The sequence below is a fragment of the Salvelinus namaycush genome, chromosome 7, assembly GCF_016432855.1.
Source record: "Salvelinus namaycush isolate Seneca chromosome 7, SaNama_1.0, whole genome shotgun sequence".
Classification (NCBI taxonomy): Eukaryota; Metazoa; Chordata; class Actinopteri; order Salmoniformes; family Salmonidae; genus Salvelinus; species Salvelinus namaycush.
This window is the reverse complement of record NC_052313.1, coordinates 42,523,004-42,549,809: the sequence shown is the minus strand read 5'-3', so window position 1 is coordinate 42,549,809 and position 26,806 is coordinate 42,523,004. Positions and strand designations below refer to the sequence as shown.

Sequence of the window (26,806 nt, the reverse complement as noted above, 5' to 3'; positions counted from 1 at the left end):
GCATCGGAACAGCAAGATGGCTTTTACTAAACCTATTTCCTGGTTCTGAAGAAAGACTGAGGCTCCCGTCCAGTTCTGGATTTAAAACTGTTCAATGTTTTCCTAAAAGTTCTCCGCTTTCACATGTTGTGGATGGTAGACATTCTACATACTGTAGCCGCGGGGGAATGGTTCACGTCCCTGGACTTAAAGGACTCTTAGTTTTAAGTTCCGGTCTTACTGGAACACAGAAGTTTTTTGCGGTTTGCCTTCCATGGCCAGGCATACCAGTTTGCGCTATTACCCTTTGGCCCCTCCCTGGCTCCTTGTGTCTTCACAAGATGTGTGATTGCAGCCCTGAGCTTCCTCCATCTACAGGTGACCTTCCTTACCTCGATGACTGGCTCAATCTGTGCCCCCTCTCGCAAGTGTGTGGCCGAGAGCATAGCACTCACACAATGACCCATGTCAACGCAATGTGTCTTACCATGAACAATGGAAAAAAAGCAACTAAACACCAGGCCAAAAGGCCACCTTTATTGGCATGACTCTGAACTCCCATACTATGAGGGTGTGTATAACCCCTCATCGGGTGGACAGCATTCTTCTTCTTTTGCAACAATTCCAGTTGAACGTTTTGGTGAAAGTATGAAAATTGCAACAAATTATGGGCATGCTCGCAGTGGCCTCCGCGGTGACACTGTTTGGCCTCCTGTCTTTAAGAGCACTACAAGTATGGTTCAACGACCTCCGCTTGGACTCGAAACACCAAAATCTGAGTGACAAGGGCGTGCTACTCTACTCTGCGGCCATGGAGGAAGAGAAACTACTTGACTACAGGTATTCCTCTCGGATCAATTTTAGCAAGGCGGGAAGTAGTCACAATCGATGCTTCGCTAACAGGCTGGGGAGCAGTGTGGCAATACAGGTCTGTACTTGAAGAGTGGCGCCCCTGCTGGAGGAAAAAACACATCAACGTAATAGAACTTCAGAGAGTTTCCCTCACACTTTCTGCAGGTTCTCAAAACATGTCCTGATACGATCAGACAATATATTGAAAGAAGAAGAAAGAAGCCTTCAACTTCTGCCTTCCCCGTGAACCCGGGCCCCATGGCAGCCCATTGGTCACTGCAACTTGCTCTAGCCTCACAGCAGGGAGGGAGCAACAAGCTGGCTTTGGGGGCCCAAGACTGCTGGTGACTCAGACTGTTAATGCCCAGGCCAAGCCCCTGAACCAAGGACTGCAGCAAAGTTCTGCCTTCCTAACCCCCCGAAAGGAGGCAGGAACGGTCAGCCAACATTTGGGCACAGCCCTATGCGTCAGAGGAGGATAATGGGCAAAGCCTCCGGGTCCTTGCCCTATCCTCTCTCTCGTTCGGGTTTAATGTAAGTCGTCCCTCCGCATTATTGGGGAGGCACTCCCCGATGGATTCCCTGAGTAGCAGCGCTTTTTTGTGTCTTCGTTCACATGGGAAAATGAGGGATGTGTACCCCATCCCCCCTTCGGCTATCCCCTCTCCACCTTTTCAGGTTTTAAGCCAGGAGGTCAGTCAGCATGTCTGCTCTCCCTCTGATCTCTTCTGACTTAGAGCTGGATGATATTGCCATTTGCCATGACCTACCCATTTCCCTTGCTTTAAGGCATTAGTCCTTCTAAATGTCTATTGCGTTAGCAACACAGTTTAACAAGGTCACATGGGAACCTCCTCGGTACTACAACCAGGAAGAATCATCAATCTATGTGGGTCGAGGTAGGGAGAAACCTGACACAATTCTCAGTTTTCATACGATAAACAGGGAGACAGGTTTCCGGGATTCACTTCAGAGATTGCCGTAACACACAGGGTTTCTCAGGATCTTTTGGGGGAAATCTTATAGCAACTTGGTTATATTAATATAGGAAAGTCGAGCTATAGGACAGTCAGTACAGTATTCCATTACTTGTACTTTCTGGTAGTTTGCCGAGCACCCGAGCCCCAGACTGGTACACCAAGTCCACCACGCTCTGGTGTTTTTTTCCTTCATGCAGTCGGGCACTTGTCTACTTTCCCTTTGGGATTGACTGGCTAAGGAAATGTTTGCTCTTGTTTGCCCTCCCCTCCGGGATAGGGCCAAGACAGACCAGACACATACCTTATCTATGTTGTAGGATTAGGACATCTGGGTTACCAGCATGTTTCCTTCTTCCTTTAACCCTTTCAGTCCCGAGACCTGAGCAAAAATAGGCTTTTTAATTAACGGACTTTCATTTACCTGCATGTCCAGCCCTTACATTTAGCCTCACAATTAAGTGTTTTACCATTTACCTTTCAGGACAACCAGGGCTACAAGTAGAACACAAAACAATTTGAAAAACAGTTTCATTCATGGCTTTTATTGACTAATAACAATAACAAAATAATGTCAAAGCAAAAATAAGTGCAGAAATTGTCTGCTCACTGGGAAATGAATATCCAACTAATCAGTGTAGAGAGTTGAGTTTGTGATAGAAACTGTGAGCTTATTACAGTATTATAGACACTATGTCAAGGGATGTCCTATGATCTTCTATGTAGAAGAACCCCTTACCATCTAATGACTCTTGTGTAGCTTGTGAGCGTCATAGAGCAAAACGTGCATTTTTGTGAGAGTCTCAGCTTTTCACACGTAGCTTGTGATAGTTTGTAGCTCAAACCATTCGGACTAGACAGTAGATTTTGTAAAAAGACCTGGCCCCGAGCTACCGATCTAGCCTAGCCCCCCGTTAATCACACAGACTAATGGATGGTCGATCTACGGATGCAGAAGCAATAGACAAATCCGATGGTACATTGGGTTAACTGCTACTGTATCTCACCTGTTTCAAAGGCCTTAACAGTTATAGTAGGGTAACAACCTCTGTTGTGACGTTTTGAGGGTGCGCATTGCATACGCAAAAATCAGTCTCCAATCCTTTAGCCTGTAACATGGGACAGTCTATTGTGCTTGGTGCTTTCATCTGGTTGCCTTTGTGCCGCTGGAAAGCAGGGATGTAATATTTATCTTTCTAGACCGTTTTTGCCCATCTACCCTACGCCAGCAAAGCGAGTGAGTGGGCGGCGTGCGCCATTCGTGTCCACCGTTTGTGCCTTCAGTTTGCCCTGGGGTCCTTCTGGTTACCTTGGCACCCAAACCGTACCTCTATGTCTAAGGTCAGCGGCAGCTGTGTTGTCGTGCCCTGAAGCTTATGGTTACACTCGCCGCTCTTCCCATTTAGTAGAGCGTCTCCACCATTTGTGTCCAGCATCAGTCACAGTGACTGAAAACTTTAACACCTGTGAGCGGCAACAACCCCTGCGTTTTTTGGGGCACCTCCCTGCAAGGGGAGGCCCCCTACCTCATTAATGGCCATCTTTGGATAGTGGAGGCTCTTGTATTGCAAAATATAATATCAAGGGTTACAGGCCGGAAGGTAGAGGTATGGCTACCTCTTTCGCACTGTTCTATGGCATTTCCTAATGGAAGATTTGCATTTTGGCATGTGGGAACACCCTTTGGGCTGTTGCGGTGACCTTTTCACTGCCACACCGGCAGTCATGAGTCATGTCGGCAGTAAAATTCCATGTGACTTTTGAGTCACGGTAATCTCTTCAAAGGCACTCTGGACATGCTTTGGTAGTACCCAACATGCTAACGGTCATTAGGTCCTAATGGCCTGGTACACAGGGCTCTATTGTCCCTCTAACCACTCTGACGTCAACACAATCGAAAATGACTTCAAACACTTGCTATAAAACATTCGCTATTCGGGTGCATATGGATGACGTCTTGAAAATATGATTACTTGATGAGAGAACAGCTGTGCAGCCTGAAGCAAGGAACAGCGCACAAGCTTCCTCAAATCTTCAAGAGTCTAAAGTTGCATCATGCAGCCCATATGTTTTGATTTCTACGACATTAAGGTATGTGTTATTGACAACTAAAGTTGCCAAATAACTAGAAATCTAGGATATAGGACCCTGTTTCAAGTGATCACTTTTACACTCAACATTGTCACTTCATATGCACACGCTCCAGAATGGGAAAAATATCCTTTCTATTTTATTCAGCTAAGTTCAATAATATTCTTCTTACTACAAAATAATGTCATGGGACTTAGCGCATTCGGAAAGTATTCAGACCCCTTGACTTTTTCAACATTTTGTTACAGCCTTATTCTAACATCTCTGAAGAGACCTGAAAATAGCTGTGCAGCAACACTCCCCATCCAACCTGACAGAGCTTGAGAAGATCTGCAGAGACGAATGGGAGAAACTCCCAATGCATAGCGCATAGAATTTAAAAAAGTATTGTCAGATATTACTCGTCCCAATCAGCCAGGTTTATTTTACATGGACGATACATTGGAGATAATAAGACAAGCACTGGAAACAATAGAACACTATGAAAAATCTGGGACACCAGGTCTGGTTTTCATAACTGACTTTGAAAAGGCTTTTGATAAAGTACAACTGGAATTTATATATAAATGCCAGGAATATTACAATTTTGGAGAAACACTTATAAAATGGGATAAAGTTATGTATAGTAAACCTAGATGTAAGATAGTAAATAATGGCTACTTCTCAGAAAATTGTAAACTGTCAAGAGAAAAACAAGGTTGTCCACTATCAGCAAAAATACAACTTAAACATTACCATGTAGTTTACCAATAAAATGGTCTTGCTACCATGAAAACAAAAATAGCTGTCCATTTGTGGCAAAAAAAATAATCACCCTGATTAACTCTAGTTATATCCCAGTTTACGTATTTGCTTATGGTCTTGCCTACACCTAACAACCAGTTTTTTTGCTCATATAATTAAAAATTTTTTTTGGAACAGCCAGACAAAATTAAACGGGCCTATTTAAATAATGAATATAATTCGGAGGGCAGAAATTATAAAAAACAGACCTCACTAAATGTGTCAGTTATACTTAAATCTGAACGGGTTTTCTAGCAGATTAGTAAAAATGTCTCACCCCATGTTCAAGAATGTAATCTGAATAAAGGGAAAAAGGCCATTCTCGCACTTTCGATTAATTTAAAATAAAATCTCCAAAATATTGCTATTTTTAAAACAAGCCATAGAAAGTTGGGTTGTAATTTCAGTTTAATCCACCAGAAAAGACCAAACAAATAATACAATAAATAGTGGTTAAACTCAAATACACTGATTGAAAAAAAAAAAAAAGTTAGGAATTTGTGCAAATCTGTCATCAAGGCAAAAGCTGGTTACATTGAAGAATCTCAAGTATATTTTGATTTGTTTAACACTTTTTTTGGTTACTACATGGTTCCATATGAGGTATTTCATAGTTTGTCTTCACTATTATGCTACAAAAAAAAATAAAAAATGGAATGAGTAGGTGTCCAGACTTTTGATTGGTACTGTATATATATATATATATATATATATATATATATATATATATATATATACACACATACATACATACATACATACATACACACACACGGGGGATTGGAAATAATGCAGACGATTACATTGATGGAAGCTACCATCTACACGCAATATTAAAGCTGGTCTCCCCCGCCCAAAAAAGTGTGAGAAAGGTAAACAAACTGCTTTTTTTTTTTTTTTTACAGATAAAAATTACTACGGCCTACATTGTAAACTGATAAACATTTTCAAAAAATGAAATAAAAAGTATTCTTTATTCTCTTGATAAATTGCATCTTCAAAAATGGCTTAAGGCATCCAACTCACAGATTTGAGATTTCGCACTGCTGTCAATGACAAGAACATCATCTATAGTGCTTGCGACGTTGGTTCAGTCTCTTGTACAGACACCATCAGTTTCACCATGCTGCCCTGAGATGGATGAAACCTCTTCTGATGACTTCTCCAGCATCTGCAAACAGTAAGCAAAGAGCAATATTTAGAAACAAATCATCCCAATTTATGAGAAGCCACAGCTACAGTGCATTCGAAAAGTATTTAGACCCCTTGACTTTTTCCAATATTATTTACGTTGCAGCCTTATTCTAAAATAGATTATTTTCCTCAATCTAAACCCAACACCTGAGCTCAATTTCGAGTCTCATAGCAAAGGGTCTGAATACTTATGCAAATAAGGAAACATAAAATTAGGAAACATTTCTAAAAACCTGTTTTCACTTTGTCATTTTGGGGTATTGTGTGTAGATCAATGAGGGGGGGGGGAAATAATTTAATCAATTTTAGAATAAAGCTGTAACGTAACAAAATGTGGAAAAAGGGAAGGGGTCTGAATACTTTTCGAATGCACTGCATTCAAAACATTAAGAAAACCTTCCTAATATTGAGTTGCGCAACCCCTTTAACCTGTCTCCTCCCCTTCGTCTACACTGATTGAAGTGGATTTAACAAGTGACATCAATAAAGGGTCATAGCTTTCACCTGGTCAGTCTGTCATGGAAAGAGCAGGTGTTCATAATATTTTGTACACTCAGTGTAAATTAGTATGGATATGTATATTGTAATACCACACAGATCATTCACATTATCTCAAAACATTATCACTCCCGACCGGATCACTGCGCACAAGATACATAATCATGTGTTGAGGGTACATGCACATTGACCATGACCAGGCAGGCAAACAAATGCACACGAGGACAGTGGCGAAAAAGAAAAAAAAAAGATTTTAAAAAAGCACAGGATGTAGAATCTGAATCATCCCTTTAATGCATGTAAGGTGCTGTAGTTGGCATTTAAAAACAATGACTGTATTTTCATAAACATAGGTCATTTTCCAATATCCATAATGTAGTTTACAAAAGTTCAAATCAGGAAGGCTGGTCCGAATGACCGTTTTTCACTTTGACAACCATCCACTACCAGCTATAATAACCTTAAGGCCCATCATTGGAACTCTTTTCGCCTAGCAAGGGGGTTTCAATGCCACCTGCCCAGCAAAGTGCTACCCGTCATCAGCATTTGGCTCCGAGGAGCATGGTGACATGAAGTGGTTTCTGTGAGAAGAACAGGAGGGGGTGTGTTACCCTGTGTGGCGTTTTACCTCAAGTTATCCTAACAGGTAGGCCTACATTATATTCACTGTGTTTATGCAAAAAAATTCTAGGACATAGCATGTATTGATTAATGTTAACTAGTTAAAAGATCACATTTCGGATCTAGCTAATGATTATGCCCATGGTAGATGCAGATAGGCTGATGCATTGGGTTGCCTATTTATTTATAGCCACTATGCTGCATCAGCTGGGCTACAGGTGATAATGCTTATAGCATACCTGATAAGATGGACCATGCATAGGCTATATGCTTGGTCCAAAATAATTTGACCAATATGGAATTGGGCTCATTTCTGGATGTGGAAATTATATTTTAGATTATTTTAATATATTTTGGAGTAGAATGTCCTTTTAAAAAGTCACCAGCTTAACTTCAGTCCTTCTACATACAATTTCTCAATTTCGCAACCTTTTCCTCCACTGCTACAGAAATTATGTTTGGTTCTAGTTTTAAGGATTTGTTGTACAGCTTGCTCTCTGCTGGCCTTACCTCTGGTATACACTTCCAGTGTAGCGGCTAAAAACCTAGAATGACAGGCTACTTTTGATAAGCCCCCAGGTTCATAAGGGAACACCTTTGCATCCGTAACTCAGCCGAGATCAACACAAACCACTTACATTATTCCCTTGTGTAGTTGATGAGGGCTGACTCTCGGCCAGCTGGTTAGACTCCCCGTCAGTAGCCATCTTAGATTCAGACATCACGTCCGACTCATTGGGTTTGACTTTAGCTTGAGAGGGTTTAGCTTCTTGCCTTCAGTTGTGGCCCCAGCTACAACTGGTTCTTGTTGTATCTCTTCCTGGACGTTGCTAAACGGCCAGTCGTCGTTCCTCAGGGTCTCCACGTATCTGGGAGGGGAGCATTGAGGGCCTCCCCCCCTGCCAGTGGGTTGTGGTTTATACCTCTCAGATGGGCCTGCCGATGCGCAGCAGCCCCTAATGCCGTGCCAGCTACAGTACATAAACACCTGAGGAAGATGAGGAAGATACGGCTTCAGTGATATGCAGGAAACTGGCTAAAACTGGAAAGTTACTATGACTGCTGTGTGATAGTCAGGTATGGGTACAATTCCATTTCAACACAAAAGTACATTGAAATTCTCATTCAAGCATTGAACAGGGCCATGTATTTTCTTAAGGATTTTTCAACACCAATTCTCTTTCTGAATTGTTTTAATTTAAATTTACCCCAGCCCTTGTGACAGCGTTTCAAATGTGTGTGTGCGCACCAGGATGGAAAGCACGATGAGAAGCACAGAGACCTGCCATGTGACCGGTAGGTCCTTGAGGGCTCGCTGATCCTCTGGCCAAAGTGCTTCTGAGTGCTTCTGAGTTTCCGTGAAGAAGTTGGTGATGGCCATAGTGATTGCCTTCAGAGACAGATATAATAATACGCTGTCACACTGCGTCCTATTGGAAATAGGCTAAATGTTACACAGGTTATTGGTCATCAACAGGGTTAAAGGCCATTCCATTTCAGTGCAGTCAATGCAGGAAGGATTCACGTATTGTTTACTTTATTTGGACAGGTAGAATTACAGACGGATATAGAGAGATGGGAGGCATAAGGGTTGGAGTTGGGGTTTGATCCCTGGTCTCCGGTAGGGAGTAGTTTATGTACCTAGAGCATTACCACTAGACCAAAGGCTCTGCACTTACTTCCTGTATGGCTGAATTGAAATGGAATTGTCCCCAACCCCAGTTGTCAACTACAGGTTACCTTAGCTTGGGGTACGAGAAGGATTGTTGACCTTGAGGACTTCGTAGTACATCTTACAGAGATCTTCCTGGAGAGTCATGGAACCTCTGTACCAATCTGGAGGTAAGGCAGGAAGGAGTCCAATACAGTAGGCTTCATGACAAGATAAACCAATATGCATTTCCACAGTAAGCTTACTGAAAACAGTGCAAAGTGTAACAAAATGTTTATGCTGTTGGAGACCATTAAGACCGGCGCACATTTTCTTGCATAATTAGCCGTAGTAATAATTATGGGTAAGGGCTGATTGAAATGTACTGTTTTATATGACTATCTATGTTATATCTTTCCTGGTTTATATCACTATATTATCTTAGTATGAATATATGTTTTTTTATATATCCTTTGGGATTTAAAGTAGTGTTAGGTTTAAGCTCTTTGTATGAGAAGTGAAATGTTTGTGGACTGCAGGAATGGGAACTCCCAATAACTCAAGCCCTGGCTTGACTGATAACAAGTCCTGTGATATGCAAGGAGGAGCACAGAGAAATACTGGATGATGGAAAAGTACTGAAACACATCTTTGTGGAAGGAAAGGGGTGAGAACTAAGGGTATACAATGGGCACTGCATTGAATGCATGTTCTTGGCTGAAGCACCCAGTTGGGAGTAACAAATCTAGTTTGAGCTTTGTTGCCGCCTGCCTGGATTTTGTACCAGAAATCTAGAACCTAGCAGTCGTGCTCCTCCGTGGATATTACAGGACTTCTTACCAGTGGAGAGAGGCCTTGAGTTGTTCAGACTACGCATTCCTACAGTTCACTGCAGTCCACTAAATAATTACAATTCCACTACACAAAGAGCTTAAACTGAACACTACTTTGAATCTCCAAGGTTATATAAAAAACATCTATTCATACTAAGAAGACATACTGATATAAACCTGTAAAGATATAAAATAGTCATTTACAAGCCGTCAGCCCTAACCATAACAAGATTATTACTACTGATAATTATACAAGAAAAGGTGAGCAAGTCTTAAATGGTCTCCAACCAAAGTTTCTGAGCGAGTTGAATGGTTGGAAATCGCGCTCATCGCAAAGAGAGCGGTTCGCTCCGCTATAAACTGCTCCACGCTGACAAAAACTGCTGCTCCAAATTTGCTCCATTCATTAAAAACACAATTTAACCAACCCCGATTTATTTTGTGACTACCTGGACCTACCAATTGTTTTTTAAGTATTGAAACCAAACCATATGGGTTTGAATGAAAAGTATTTGAAATAACATGAAAGGGTGAATGTAACAAGCGAGCATAATTTCAAATAGGCTACATGTCATATTAAATAGCATATAAAACACTAACTAGGTCAGGAGCCAGAAAGGAACAAAAATGTATTATTGAGGCTATATTATTTCTATTATTTCAAGGCTATAGCCTACAAATAAATACATTGCGACACAATAGGCTGGTTGTATTAAATCATTATAGTCTATAAATTGCGTATATAGACTGACGGACTTAGAGTTATATACAAATTCAACGAAAAATGGCTTAATGCCTTTGAATTCATTTTCAGAATTCCTTTTTAGAAACAACTTTGGCCAGTCTGTGGCTTCAGGCTCATGCGATGGTGCCTGTAGGGCAGGCCAGCAGTGGAGAACACTCTCCAATACTTGCACTGGGGATGCTAAACACCCTTTTGGAATTTTATTATCTCTTCATGCACCAATCATTATAGAAGAACGATGCATTAAATCAAATGTATTCTCACATTTTTGTTATGCCAAGCTCAGGTGTACATTTTTTCCCCCCATCATCTCACCGTTTAACGTACAATTCAATTTTTTTTTCTTTATATTTGCCATCTGGGTCTTGTTTTAATAATAGAGAAATCAGACCTTCCTGCTGAGTACCTGACAGACTACCATTTCTATAGGAGTAGTTAAAACAAATTTAACAATGGAGCTTTTAGTATATCAAAAAATGCTTGATATACCTCTACCGGTATGCCATCAAGCCTTGGGGTTTTTCCCAGACTGAAAGGATTTAATAGCCTCAAAAAGTTATTCGGCCTTCGCACTGATCTTTCTGTAGATTTTTTAATTTTCAATTTTTTGTATTATTTGGAAAGAATTCCTTACCATAATCTTCATTCAGCGGGAAAGGATGAGACTGAAAAGAGAACATCTGCCTAAAACAATTAGCTTCCTCTTTTAAAAAAAAGACTCCGTCTTCAGTAATGAGTGTCTGCAAATGATTTTTGTTAGCGTTCCTGTATTGGAGATTCAGGAAGAATTTTGATTTTTTTCCCTCCATATTCCATCCAGCTTTCTTTATTTTTGCAATAGATTACATTAGATCGTTCTCATGTACAAATCTCTCCCTCGCCCCCCATTTGGTAAATCCGACCACAACTCTATCCTCCTGATTACAAGCAAAAATTAAAGCAGGAAGCACCAGTGACTCGGTCTATAAAAAAGTGGTCAGATGAAGCAGATGCTAAACTACAGGACTGTTTTGCTTTCACAGACTGGAACATGTTCCGGGATTCTTCCGATGGCATTGAGGAGTACACCACACCACACTGCCTTTATCAATAAGTGCATCAAGGACGTCGTCCCCACCCAACCAGAAGCCATGGATTACAGGCAGCATTTGCACTGAGCTAAAGGGTAGAGCTGCCGCTTTCAAAGTGCGGGACTCTAACCCGGAAGCTTATAGGAAATCCTGCTATGCCCTGCGATGAACCAACAAACAGGCAAAGCGTCAATACAGGGCTAAGATTGAATCCTACTACACCGGCTCCGACGCTTGTCTTGTGGCAGGGCTTGTAAACTATTACAGACTATAAAAGGGAAGCACAGCCGCGAGCTGCCCAGTGACAGGAGCCTACCAGACGAGCTAAATCACTTCTATGCTCGCGTCGAGGCAAGCAACAATGAGGCATGCATGAGAGCATCAGCTGTTCTGGATGACTGTGTGATCACTCTCTCCGTAGCCGACGTGAGTAAGACCTTTCAACAGATCAACATTAACAAGGTTGCGGGGCCAGACGGATTACCAGGACGTGTGCTCCGGGCATGTGCTGACCAACTGGCAGGTGTCTTCACTGACATTTTCAACATGTCCCTGATTGAGTCTGTAATACCAACTTGTTTCAAGCAGACCACCATTGTCCCTGTGCTCAAGAACACCAAGGCAACCTGCCTAAATGACTACAACCCCTAGCACTCACGTCCGTAGCCAAGAAGTGCTTTGAAAGGCTGGTAATGGCTCACATCCAACACCATTATCCCAGAAACCCTACACCCACTCCAATTTGCATACCGCCCAAACAGATCCACAGATAATGCAATCTCTATTGCACTCCACACTGCCCTTTCCCACCTGGACAAAAGGAACACCTATGTGAGAATGCTATTCATTGACTACAGCTCTGCGTTCAACACCATAGTACCCTCAAAGCTCATCACCAAGCTAAGGATCCTGGGACTAAACACCTCCCTCTGCAACTGGATCCTGGACTTCCTGACGGGCCGCCCCCAGGTGGTGAGGGTAGGTAGCAACACATCTGCCACGCTGATCCTCAACACTGGAACCCCCCGGGGGTGCGTGCTCAGTCCCCTCGTGTACTCCCTGTTCACCCATGACTGCATGGCCAGGCACGACTCCAACACCATCATTAAGTTTGCAGACGACACAGTGGTAGGCCTGATCACCGACAATGACGAGACAGCCTATAGGGAGGTCAGAGACCTGGCCAGGTGGTGCCAGAATAACAACCTATACCTCAATGTAACCAAGACTAAGGAGATGATTGTGGACTACAGGAAAAGGAGGACCGAGCACGCCCCCATTCTCATTGACGGGGCTGTAGTGGAGCAGGTTGAGAGCTTCAAGTTCCTTGGTGTCCACATCCCCAACAAACTAGCATGGTCCAAACACACCAGGACAGTCGTGAAGCGGGCACGACAAAGCCTATTCCCCCTTAGGAAACTAAAAAGCTTTGGCATGGGTCCTGAGATCCTCAAAAGGTTCTACTGCTGCAACATCGAGAGTATCCTGACTGGTTGCATCACTGCCTGGTACGGCAATTGCTCAGCCTCCAACCACAAGGCACTACAGAGGGTAGTGCGTACAGCCCAGTACATCACTGGGGCTAAGCTGCCTGCCATCCATGACCTCTACATCAGGCGGTGTCAGAGGAAGACCCTAAAAATTGTCAAAGACCCCAGCCACCCCAGTCATAGACTGTTCTCTCTACTACCGCATGGCAAGCGGTACCGGAGTGCCAAGTCTAGGACAAAAAGGCTTCTCAACAGTTTTTACCCCCAAGCCATAAGACTCCTGAACAGGTAATCAAATGGCTACCCGGACTATTTGCATTGTGTGCCCCCCCCGCAACCCCTCTTTTACGCTGCTGCTACTCTGTTTATCATATTTGCATAGTCACTAACTATACATTCATGTACATACTACCTCAATTGGCCCGACCAACCAGTGCTCCCGCACATTGGCTAACCGGGCTATCTGCATTGTGTCCCTCCACCCACCAACCCCTCTTTTACGCTAACGCTACTCTCTGTTCATCATATATGCATAGTCACTTTAACCATATCTACATGTACATACTACCTCAATCAGCCCGACTAACCGGTGTCTGTATGTAGCCTCGCTACTGTTATAGCCTCGCTACTGTTCTTTTCACTGTCTTTTTACTGTTGTTTTTATTTCTTTACTTACCAAATGTTCACCTAATACCCTTTTTGTTAGAAAATTGAGACAAGATATTATGTGTGTAGCAAATCTGAGCAGGTTGATGTGTATGAGATTGGATGTGATATAGTGAGAGTGTGTACGATGTCTGTATAAGAGTAAGACTATAATGTGTGATGTCCAAATAAATAATAACACTGCCAGTTTGCATGGTTGAGTGTCTATGTGTGTAACATGTAGTGCGTATAGCCTATTCATGGTAATTGATGATAATTGTAATCCATATCGTATCACCATCATAATTACCTTTAACATAATTGAAAAACACATCCCAGCATTTCCATAGCAATTGACGGTTCACATGATCATGAAAGAGACCTTGCATTACTCTAGAGACGGCTTCACTACAGTACAAATGTATTCCGTACAATATGTTATTATTCCCCAATGCCCCTATTCCGATATCTTCCCCTTGCTTGTTGTAAACAAATACATAAAAAAGATAGACAAACAATAAACACATTATAAAACAGTTCTCGACAATAGAGAGAGGGAGAGAAGAGAACAGAGAGAAAGAGAGAGAGATCAGGTGTGTATGCATAAGTCCGTATGTGTAAGCAAGCATGTAATTGAGTAAGTGTGTGTTCATATCCACCTCATAATGTTCAGATATTTTTACAGTTCCCATACCTTCTTTTTTTTCACAACCTGAAGTCCCTGTAGAATTTAGTACAGCCACGGTGTTATGGAGCTGTCTCGGAATAGCTGTCCATCTATAAAGAGTTTGTCCACAATGATAAAGGCACGCTTACCATTCTCCCTTTGTTTTCTTTGTACCGGATACAGTCTCTTACGACGTTCGTTTATCTCCCTTGGAAATTGGTCATTGAGACCAAATTTGGTCCCTTTAAGCTCCCTTCCCCTGCTTTTGATCAGCCCCTTTTGTTGGTAGTGTTCAAATTTTGCGATGATCGGTCGGGGACCCTTGGTCTTGTCGCTCCAAGTCTGTGCACTCAGTGGAAAGCCACCTTGTTTACAGTCTCTATTGGAAGTTTCAAGGCGGATTGCATGAATTCTCTGATCGCGCCCTCTGATTTATTGGATGCGTCCTCAGGAATCCCAGATTTGTTTTTATTTTCACGCATGCTACGACTTTGTATGTCTAGTAGCGACTCCTTCATCACCCTGTTTTCCCTGAGTAGATAATCCATGTTGGAATCGTGGATTTTTACCTTGGCTGTGAGTGTTTTGTTTTCTCTTTGGAGAGTGAGAATTTCACTCTGGCTTAACTCCAAACTCCCTCTCAGCCCTGCTACCTCCTCACACAACATTTCCAGTGTTGCATGGATTCCAGCCAGAGCACTAGCCTCTACCTCAATGGTAAGTAAATCATCCATGTCTATAGATTAATCCGTTTTTCTTTTTTTTGTCAGGTTAAAGTTACTTTGTGAGTTGGTCGGATCTTTCCATGATGGGAGTATGTTGTTCCTCCATAGCATAAAGCTGTTGGTACTCGTCGATTTCCCACAAGATCTCCTTAGTATCCAGGTTGGCTCTTTACTGCAACCAGTTGTTTTACGAAAAGCGAATAAGTCTTTCCCACGACGACGACAGGTGTCTGTAGTACAGCCAGCTAGCACTCGCGGAATCCACGCAAAAAAAGGAACACAAACATGCAGTCCCAGCCGTAAAGGCTAACTGCGTCGTGGAATCCTTAGCAACAACCCTTTCGTTTGGATTAAAATTGATTTAATGAAAATGTTTTAATATAAACAACAAACCGAGTGTAGACAGAACAATGTTCTGTTGCGTGCTCTGATGACGCATCGGATCACGTATATCCGGTATCACGCTCAGAACAGATCTTACCTTTAAGTGCAGTTTTTCCATAATCTTTTAATTGTTACCTTGGGATTGTATCACTTGACATATCAATTAAATAGTGGAAACAATCCTATAAAAAGACTGTGAATGCATGTACCACTCCTAATAAATACTTTGCCTTTAAAAGATGTGTCTCTGGTCATGAAACTAAAATACAGGCTGGATGTCTAGACAAAGTCAATTCTGAATGTCAATAGATTTTTAGATTCATTCTCATCAATGACAACATTCTGGAACTGAGTTATCATCGAAGTCTGGTATTCAGGATAATCTGGTTAATGATTATATAATTGATTAAGTGGCTTTTTCCTTATAGAATGTTGACAGCTGTATAAGACACATTGTATTGCTAAGATGCTCAAACTTAACTTAATAGCTACACTCACCGACACAGGATAAACGTTTATCCCTCATGCTGGCCCTGACCAAACTGGTAAGTTGCCCCTCACTATAGCTGCACTTCTCCACATGTCCAGACTTCTAGTGATCTTCTCCACCTTGTGATGCTCTCTGAAATAGACACCAAAGTCGACATACTGTACAACCAATTATCTTGGCTAAGTAAAACAAAATGATTGTTTTGATATACTGCTCTGCTAACTAAAGTGTAGTCAGTGGCTAGCAAAGACAGAGAAAGGGGACATACATTCATAGATGGGCACACAGGTCTCTGATCGTGCTGGTGAACGGTAGCTGACAGTGCCAGCTAGAGATGGTGTGCAGAAGATTCCTGCAGGAATTTGTAGTCTTGCTGATGTCTTCTCTGTTGGTAATTAGCATTTTGAATTTTTTATAGTAAATTGAGGTGACTATATTGACAAAACTCACCTTGTCCGAGAGAGAATTACATGGCCATCAAAACGTCACGCCTGTGTAAACCTACACGAAACACAGACCTTATATGAAGTAATTCTAAAATCCCAGACCCAAAAATGAATGGGGAAAAATCGATTGAGACCATTACCGGGTTTTACCGCTAGATTTTATGGGTATTATGACGCGTCTACAGTGCCGGACTATTTGCTAGGTTGCGCTCTGAAGTTGTTTCCATCCGGAATATTAATAAAGGAACACTGTATCTTAACTCCTCCTCCACATTTACTGGATTGGTAGAACAGTGCAGAAGAGAAACTCCCCCGACATAATCTCGTCAAGACCAGAATGTGGGGGATTTTAAAGGTTCAGGAGTTTATTTTATGATTGGCTACGTTAGGTTATTTGTAGGCAGTTGGCGTGTAGCCTACACACACCAGCATTTTTTGTTATTGAATTGTAGGCTACCGGTAATTGCATTTCCCCCAAGAAATTCCTGTGATGTTTTATTGACGTGTGCAGTGATAAATAGCCATACACACTCAAATAAATAACACCACTCAAATGGGTAGCCGTCTAAATAAATGCTATTAGCATATTATTTACAATGAAACAGATTACTTAGATGCCATGCCAAAGTGTGATCCACATGCATAATAATAAAAGAAAATTCCGCATTACCGACTTCACTTGTTTTACTGTCAACTGTAGTCAGTTCTCTGCCGTAATGTCTGTCTGCCCATGTGACATTAAACTAAAGTGGCATTTTGTGGTAACTTGACAAGGAATGTCCACACACGTTTCAATTTTAATTGCATTTACCTGCAACTAGAAAATAAAGGTGTACAGCAGCCATGTACAAACGGTAGAATATTGAGAGCGATATAGCCAACTTAACATGAGAAAGTGTCCCGTTTTACTGCCCTGGGCGATGACATCACAGGAGGGTGAAGGTCACGGTCAATACTAACATCCCTAATAACAATGCTTACATGAATAGTAATACTATACTGCAGTTAAGAACAATTCAGTCGGAATTATTTGTATAGTGTTCACCGTATAACACATTTGTACAATGACCAGAATAAACAACGCAGGCACAGTTCATTGTTCCATTTGTTTGTAGAGAAAAGCTGCTTTTCACTGAAGTTAACTGAATCTGAGCATAAAATGGGCCAATCTTTCTCAAACTTTTCCCGTCGTTGATAGTGCAGACAGCTGTAGGCCTACCATCCCAAAGCATTACTTCCGCCTATTGCTCAGAGGAGAGGAATAATGTACCTTTCTAAAAGTTTAAAACCTATCCTTTGAAATTATTTTCTATTTACTGTAATTTCCATCTCGCTCATGAAAGCATTTTTTATTGTATTCTGACACCTTCTGGTCAACATGTATATTGCTGCCAATGAGTGAAATAGCATAAATGCCAGCCTATACACAAACTCAAAGCTCTCATAGAAACATAAAAATCAACAAAAATACACAAAAAACTGTGATGGTGGTGCCGAGTAGGACGAGCACAGGTCAGCACTGACAATTGAATACATGTAGAAAATAAAAAATCTATTAGGCCATGGGATAGTTTACCCAAATTACAAAGTACAAAAAAAGTATGAATGTATGTACTTGTAAGTCGCTCTGGATAAGAGCGTCTGCTAAATGACTTAAATGTAAATGTAAATGTACAAAATTACATATTGGTTTCCTTACCCTGTAAGCCAGGGGTTTCCAAAAATTTGGACCACGACTCAATATTGATATTTTAAAAAATTGCAACTCCGCCATGTGAAAAAAGTGATGTAATCAACAGCCAATGTTTACTTTTTTCATTTGTGCTATGACAGTCTATTAGTCAGTCTGGCAGTACTTTTGACAGTTTTTCCACCTGACAAATCATTCTGACAGTACTTTTGACAGTATTTCAATCTGAAGGAAGTATGGCTTGAAGTGACTGAAATGCATCAGAACGGTATTGGGAAGTTCAGAAGATCATCAGGTCGTCAGATAATTTCCCCCCCCCAGTCTGATTTAGTGCCTGGTCTTGTCCACTCTGTTCTAATGAGTCCTGCATGGTTTGTGGGCATTGTAGAGGGAAACAGAATAGTATTTTGTAGCATAAACGGTTCAAAAGATAGAGACACGTTTGTATGAAGAAAACAGAAACCTCTCTGTTTATTACAATCACTTCTAGCGTAACCCCGGTTCTATGAACCAAGCTCAATTTTATTTCAGAGTTTCTCCCGCGAACCTGATTTTGGGCCACGACCCCTAGTTTGGGAAACACTGCTGAAATAAAACCAAAGCACACCTTGTCCATTGACTGATTACAGGGTAAGGAAACAAATGTGTCATTCTGTAATTTGGGTGAACTATCCCTTTAAACAAAGCAACCTCCTGGACTTTACACTCTGATGAAAACAGTTCAAATAAAAACAAACAAAGAATTAACTAATCAATCCTTTATTAGTTGCACTATTGGAGAAGATGAGGGGATAATTCACTTGATACCCACCTCTGTTCAAGCACAGTTAGTTTCATGCTTTGTTAAACGGGGGTGATGGCGCGTTCACCAGATCACACCCACACAGTTTAGCAGCCGGGCTGAGCTCCCTCCCACTGCCTGTAGTGCCGCCGCCTACAATCACTATTGCCATGGCAACACATCAGTGACTTGCATTGGCAGGGAGGCCATCACATAGGGCTGAGACTGAGAGGATGGGAGGAAGCTACATGTGTGGGTGTTCAGTGATGAGTTGACCTGATCTCAGGAGAGAATCTGTGTGTGTGTGTGTGTGTGTGTGTGTGTGTGTGTGTGTGTGTGTGTGTGTGTGTGTGTGTGTGTGTGTGTGTGTGTGTGTGTGTGTGTGTGTGTGTGTGAGTGAGAAAGAGATGAGAGAAGCAGAGAGGGAGGAGAGAGAGCGAGGGAGTGTGTGTGTGTGAGAGAGATGGAGAGAGAGAGAGAGATGTGAAGTATGAAAATGACCTGCGTCAGTGTGAGCAGAGTGAGTCATCGGGCAGTTTCAGAATGTTTAAATATGACGCTGATGCAAATGCTTTACCCCAGACAGCGGTTCATCATTCCATTCTTTTTTAAAGAAGAGAAAGTGTTGTGGCTGGACCACATTCAGTCTGTCTGTCAGCACTCATACCTTAGAAATACCAGTGTAGGTTCTCTGCCATGGAACATTTTAGCTGTCTAGCTGTAAAAAAATACATAATAACAAAAAAAATGTAATTGTTGTTATTTTATCGCAGGACATAATAATAGATGAATATAAAATATTTGTAAAAATCTGATAACATAGAAAATATAATTTTCCTTCTTTCTGTATCAGACATATATTATATCATGAATGAGAATAACAACCGCCATAAAAAATAAAGTTTAATCATGTTTATGTGCTGTATAACAAATAAAATATATTAGTGTTTAAAAAACAGGTGCATATCTACTGTGTAGGCAAGCCTAGACTAACTCGATGCCTTACGATAACAGGGATAAGAACATGAATCAATGTACCATTAACATCTCGACCATCTATCACACTGCGGGACATGCGTTGATCTGTGAACATTACATGACACTGATTAAACCAAACCAGTACAGAAGACAGGAGAAGTCACCTAGCACAGAACAGAACAGACAGTGGGCCCAGAAAGTATGTACTTAGTACTTAAACAGCACTTACAAAAGTATTGCATTTGTTGCAGTCTTATTGAGCTAGAGAGACTATTATTACAAAACGGTTGTGACTGCGGTGACCCCGAAAAAGACCAGCGGACTCTAGAGCAAGACAGATTTACACATTGGAAACACAACATTAAACAACCATCTGAGAGCTAATTCTAACATACGAACATCTTGATTTATACATTGGTGGTCACAGGTGAAACACTGGTAGGATCTAAGACTACTAGGCTAAGTAACATTAACATCTTATGATACCAGACACGTTCACTTGTTCTCTCTAACAACAGTTATCCGGTTTTTGCTCTACACACATAAACACTGTATAGAGATTGACACCAACACTACACTGACAAAACCCTGCTTTTGGGATTAGGCAAATATTATTGTAATACTACCGGCCCGAATTGGCCCTGTCGGTCCTACACTGACATATGTATTAAAACACAACTTTCTGGAGTGCAACAATATAACAGATAGTGATGGGGAAGAAATCGATACAGTTACATATCGCAATATTATTTTGGACAATAACGCAATATCATTTTTGTGCTTGTTAGCTGTACATGCGCAAAAACTCCAGTGTTTTTCCTTCTATAGCTTGTTATCCATCTTCTTTTAAAATGGTGAGCCATCATCCTTTTGGGATTTTTATTCACATGACTGATCAAAACACCTTTTTTTCACGACTCTCTCGACCCCCATGCAGCAGACATGGCGAGCAATATGTTTGGAACATTGAATCGCAATAAAATTGCAGTATCAAATCACAATACATATCGAATCGGCACCTAAGTATCGTGATATCGTATGGCAATTCCCTGGCAATTCCCAGCCCTAATAACAGACCAGGGGCCCTACTCAATAAAATGGGTAACTCAATTAATGTTGTGTTGAGGTTCAAATGTGCATTCTTACAGTACAAGATCATGTGTTTGACAGAGTTATCAAGGAAACTCGATTTGATTGACATACTGTAGGCCCCATTCCATGTCTAGGCCAATCCAGGGGCAGACTGGCCATCTGTCATTTCGGGCAAATGCCAGATGGGCTGGTCAATTTTTTGCCTAGTGGGCCTTCTAAACAGTTTTTTTGTGCACAATTATCATGATCTGGCTAATAATGGGGGCCTCAAGGGAGAAAGAAATGGGCCGGTATGGGGGCCTTGATAGAAATGGGCCGGTGTGGGGGCCTCAAAGTTTAAAAAAAATGCCAGGGCTGATTTTTGGTCCCAGTCCGTCCCCGGGCCAACCTATCCCATAACACTGATCTGAACTCTAACTGGAGTTCTATACACAAAACATTTCTGCAGCCTCTGATTAATTTACAGTACCACTCATAAATACATACATTACATACATTAGCAGGAAGCAAAACTATAATTTCTCCTCTACAGATAGCTCTCTCTTTTCACCTCTGATTAAAACAGAATCCTCTTTACAGTACATCAGTCACCCACCGATCGAACACGACAAGCCAAAAATAGCTTTGGGGGTAAAAAGAATACCATTTTTCCCCCGTTGTTCTTTTTCATATAGCCTGATCCACCATCCTGACCCGCTGCACTCTTGTTTCACTTAACTTCATTCAAATTCATGTGGCGAAACAGAATGTAAGCTCAGGAGGTCAGGATGGTGGTACAAGGCTACTTTCCCTACCCATCATTCTTAAATAACATCATGTACATCAATAAATACATAAAGACCTATACAGCATGAAAGTTATCCTGTGAAAGGACATCCCTGTTCAGTTTTCCCCATAACTGAATCTATGCTCTAGTCTTGACGCTTTGGCAAAAACCTTAGACAAAATGAAAGAAAATAAATGCTTTTTTTGAGGCAACGTTGGTTTGTTAAGGCTCTACTGTGGCTGTGCTTGCTTTAGTATCCATTGATTCGACTGAGATAGACGCTTACTGTAAAAAGTGTAACTGATGACTAAAACCGGATGGGGGGCACTATGTGGAATCCTCTGGTTCTGATTTAATGGTCTTCCTGTCAGTGCGGTTGGCCGCTTGATGCGAGGATCCATTTTCTAATGTAAAACACAAAGGAAATATCATCAGAATAAAACATGCAATGTGTTTTCTGCTCATATACCTTTTCACTCATACTGTAGCTTGAATGTAGGCAGGTGTGTACATGCAACAGACCATTACTAATACTGTTTGTACCGTGTATGTAAGTTAATACATACGTGACTCAAGAGTGAACATATAAATTTGCCTGAGTGGTGCTGTACCTGTTGCTGGTGCTTTGGCCTCATCTGTGTTATGGTTGTTATGGTAACGTTTGAGCTCATTGGCTAGCTGCTTCCCCAGGGGAAGCTCCCCCTCCGCCACACTCTTACTTGCCACCCGCAAGTTCATTGGTCGCTCGTCTGAAAATACACATAAACACACAGACAAACATTAGGGCATGGATAAACCATTGAGATACACGCTTCCATATTACACAATCAATTCCAATGGCACTGCTGTTACAGCTGCTTAGACGATACAAACAATTACATTAACATTCTGTCTCTCAAAATCTTTGCTGTGGGCCCGAGTTTATACGCCACTCGGTGCCCAAAAATATTTTATACTCTTCTTCTCATTCAACTTGAATAAGGTGCTTTTAATAGCTTATGAAGGAGAGACAGGATGAAAGAGAGAGAGACAGAGAGGGAGGGAGAGAGACAAAGAGAGAGAGGAAGAGCGAGAGAGAGGAAGAGCGAGAGAGAGGGAGATATGAGCGAGAGAGCGAGACCGAGAGAGAAAGAGAGAGAGACGCCCCTGGGCAGCAACATGGCGGGGGAAGTAAACAGTCGTGGGAGAGTTAATGACAGGTGCAGAGAGAGGATAATTATGGGTAACATGAATATAATGAGCTGTCAGGAGTATGGGCCGTGCGAGAGAGAAAAGGATGAAGATGGGATGAGTCCCTGAGGGTTGGCTAACGGCTTAACACAGTTATGATTCCTCCTGACTTTGACACGTGTGAAAAAAACAGACACAAAATGATTCCCTGACTTATATAATACGATTTGAAGGCTGGAAATTGTGATTCACAGAGCTGGGAATTTGGAGCATGAGGATAGAGACATGCAGAAGACAGACAGTACCATTACCTTGATGCTCTGTGCTTTTGTCTACCGACGTGCCGTTGGTGCCTGGAGCCTCACTGTGGTACTTCAAAGCCCCTGCAGGTATCCTCCAGTCCAGAGCGTGTAACCTCTCCTGTACCGCCGCATCATGGAGAATCTCCATCTGTCTGGCTAACAGACGGTCCAACTGCACCTGTTAAAACACAATACATTTACAGTTCGTTAGCAACTGCTCCTACTCTTGTCAAAAACATGCCTTCAGAAATGACAGTGTAAAATAAACGTGTCTCCTGTAATGTTTACTTTATTTAAAAAAATATATAACCCCGACACCAATGTGTCGGAGGAAACACTGTTCACCTGACGACCGAGATCAGCCTGCCCAACGCAAGGAGTCGCTAGAGCGTGATGAGCCAAGTAAAGCCCTCCCCTAACCCGGATGACACTGGGCCAATTGTGCGCTGCCGTATGGGACTCCCGATCACGGCCTGTTGTGATATAGCCCGGGATCGAACGCAGGTCTGTAATGACGCCTCTAGCACTGTGATGCAGTGCCTTAGACGGCTGCACCAATCGGGAGGCCCATGTTCACATTTTATAATCCACTTTTCAGGTATGTTACCTGAAGGTTTCTCCCAACTATCTCCTCTCCTTTGGACTTGGCGCAGGCTAGCTGTTCCCTCAGTATGCCCTGTCTCATGTGGATGGCCTGCAGAGCCTCCTGGATGTCAAAGAGGTTCTCCTCTGTTTTTATCCTTTTAGGAGACGGCTCATCTCTGTCGCCGCAGCGAGACCTAGTGTGGAGAAGAAAATAAATTCAGTTTGTATGCAGAGAAACATTGAAAGATATGGAAAGCTTAGTCTGAACATGACATTAATCATAACATACGATCTTTTACATCATTAAAATTAAAATTTTACATTAAAAATTACAAATAAAAATTAAACATAAAAATTTTAATTTAACACATTACAGTAATTAGTTACATAGTAATAACCATGAGGAGAAAATGTATTTATCAAGTAAATAAGTCACCCATGCTTCCCAACTTCCCTTAGCATTGTTAACTCTAACAAGCAAGGTTGCGTGAGGTGCAGTGGAGGAGAGTGGCTCTTACTTGCTGGTCCTGTAGGTGTATTTGTAGGTGACCTCTCTGGAGATCTGCCTGGCTAGACCAAACAGCTCGTCTCTACGGGTCAGTAGTACCATGTCTCTCATACACAGCTGGGCTGCTGCTTCGTTCACTGTCAGCTGAAAGACAGAACATAGATGATAAGTCATGTTGTCACCTATAACTGTAGATACACAATTCTGTCAGTGAACTCTTCAGTTGTAACTTCTACTACTACCGACCTACTTTTAGACGACTGAAGCAAGCGCACACATTTTCTTCAGGTGATTTACCTTTTGTAGTTTTCTACCCTTTTTTGTGGAACTGAGGTTTGTCACTTTATATTGTATTGCCCTGCCACTGAGCAGACTAGCCTAGTACTGCAAAAGGATCCCATCTCTTATCCCTACCTCGTGAAGCGTCAGTTGTTTGCCGTCCCTCCTCTTCGAGTCGAAGCGTCCGTAGATGGCGCTATATTTCCTGATCTCCTCCTCTCTCCTTGGATCATCATCACTCATATCAAAGATGTGGCTAATCATCTTGGCAAGTTTCTTATTGGTCTTCAGCTGGTCTTTGACCTCCGCGGGGTCGCTCTTGGCCAGGGCCGGGGTCATCCGGTCCACACACTCCAGGACAGACTGCAAAGCTGCAGCGTCAAGTGCCTCCAGACCCTCTCGGGGGGATGACGGAGACCCCCGGTCGGACGGAGAGAGGCTCTGTTCGCTGTCGTTGCTGTGACCCGACCAGAAGCGCCCCTCGCTGCCGCTCTGCAGTGGAGACCCCCCTGACACTCTGTCCCTGGCCACTTCCAGCTTTCCTGGATCCAGACATGTCGCAGCCATGATTTTCGGCACCTTGACATGGGTCTCGCCACGGGCGCTGTTGTTAACCCCTCGCTCCGCGCTGACTGCTGTGGGTGACCCCTCGGGTAACTTATAGACTGGTATACTACACACCGGTACAGATGTCAGGGGCTGATTAAACAACGTTGGATTGGTGACCCAGTCTCGCAGGGATTTCTGGAGCCTCCGGACGTGCAGGGGCTTGCTGGCCATGCCCACCAGAGCCATAATCTCTAGGAACTCCTCCTCCCCGGCCTCACAGAGCTGCTGCACGTCATCTCCTCCCTGCTGGATGAAGGCCTCGTAGTAGTACAGCAGGTTGGCCCTCTGGAGGATTCGGTAGAGCTGCAGCTCCCCCAGGGTTCTGGGCAACACCGCCGCCATGCCTGGGAGAGAGAACACAAGACGGGATGGGCAAGAGGTTCTGCCTGACGAGAGAGTGTTGGTGTATGTGTGTGTGCATGCGTGTGTTTTGGGGAGTGGGGTGTGTGTGTCTTTGTGTTTGTGTTTGTGTGTGACTGACTGGCTGGCTGACTGACTGAGAGAGGAAGAGGCACTCCCTCCACTGACTGAGTTTCCTTTGTAAGTTCTGCAGTACTAGGGCTGCAGAAGGAAGAGGGGCGGTTAGCAGTTAGAGTCCTGTTAGTTGCTGATGGGACCACATGCCACAATCCTCCTTTGCAGCATGCGTAGGTGGCCTCTATCTCTCTCACACATAGGCCCCACTCGCTTTAGCCAAGGGATTGTTAGCTACCCATTTCTTGCAAGTTAGAGGACTATGTCACAAATAATTAAATATTGCTGAATGGCCTTTAGTTAGGTGAATAAAATATTTTGATTGTTTATATTCGATGTGAATTCAGAGAGTGTTCGCAAACAACTGCACAAACACCACCTTCTAATCCACTATTCCTCAGTTCATGACAGGTCTGCACTTGCAGTCCTTCAACTACTTGCCGTCAGAACCTCTGGGCAAAACGCAAAGCAACCTGATAAAACTCAACCTTCCACAGAACAGAGCAAATCAAGAGGCACACAAGACACCACAGTCACACAGGCGAATCAAGACAATACGATCATGGAATACTTGCACAAATCAATCTAGCTCAATAGAAAATAAAATAAATTCGTTTCAAAAACACACAACGTAAAAAGGTCAATGCAAAATGCAGTAACACAGCACCAGACTAAATGTCACTCAAAACCGGTCTTGCAAGTAAATCCACATCAGGAAGATGAGTAAAAATACCATTGTCGGCAATAATAGAACAGTGCTGCAACATTGTATCAAGGCTACAACTTGTTACATTATTGTCATAGTCCAATAACATCTTCCAACTATGCATTTTAATTGCTACATACCTGGTGAACGTTGGTCCCCGTTCGTTTCCTTTATCTAGTTGTTTCAATGTATCAGCTACAGTATAGCCTGAACTGCCATAAACTGTAACTGAACAAACTGTACAAAAATCGGTAGATCCAAAAGACGCTCTCTAATTTCCTAATAATCGCGCTCTCTGGCCTAAAAAGTCCTCGCGTTCTTTGACAACGTTTACCTTCCCTCCTTCGCCTCCTCGAATAGAAATAAGATTGTGTTGAACGTCTCTAGACGAGATGAGTGTGAGTTGCCTGCTTGCTACCCTACCCCCTCCTCCTCGGCTATTGAAATTGGGATATTCCGCGGTTGCTACAGTGCTCACTCCCACGCGCCTGCGTGACGCAAATCCTGGCGTGGGCGGACAGGGGCGTGGGAGGCTTCTGCATGGAATACCAAGCACCACATCTCAGCAGTGGCAGAGGCAGGCAGCGCCGGTCAACTGGGACCGTGTGAGTTGAGAGTAGATTAGACCCTAAAACGCCCTATAGGCTATATGACTGTACAGAAGTGAAACTGTTGACATTTCAGATGGACTAATAACGATTGGCTCATAATCATCAATGATGTAA

The 26,806-nt window shown here is 42.5% G+C and overlaps 1 protein-coding gene and 1 long non-coding RNA gene across 3 annotated transcripts; both read right to left on the bottom strand.

Annotated features, from left to right (window-relative positions):
- Window positions 1-5,370: 5,370 nt before the first annotated feature.
- Window positions 5,371-14,530, bottom strand: LOC120050462. 2 transcript variants are annotated; one of them, XR_005477202.1, is made up of 5 exons: window positions 14,246-14,530; window positions 8,736-8,831; window positions 8,245-8,385; window positions 7,634-7,983; window positions 5,371-5,853 (listed from the first exon to the last, which is right to left on the bottom strand). It is a non-coding gene; the product is annotated as an uncharacterized LOC120050462 (long non-coding RNA). The 2 variants fall into 2 exon arrangements; XR_005477201.1 differs by having other exon boundaries at window positions 8,278-8,385.
- A 4,967-nt stretch (window positions 14,531-19,497) lies between these two features.
- LOC120051251 (NGFI-A-binding protein 1-like) lies at window positions 19,498-26,505 on the bottom strand. The gene is made up of 7 exons (XM_038998012.1): window positions 26,222-26,505; window positions 24,428-25,245; window positions 24,024-24,157; window positions 23,528-23,699; window positions 22,930-23,098; window positions 22,060-22,197; window positions 19,498-21,852 (listed from the first exon to the last, which is right to left on the bottom strand). The coding sequence occupies exons 2-7, from the start codon at window positions 25,241-25,243 to the stop codon at window positions 21,776-21,778; spliced, it is 1,506 nt and encodes a 501-aa protein (XP_038853940.1). The 5' UTR covers window positions 25,244-25,245; window positions 26,222-26,505; the 3' UTR covers window positions 19,498-21,775.
- Between the last annotated feature and the right edge of the window lie 301 nt (window positions 26,506-26,806).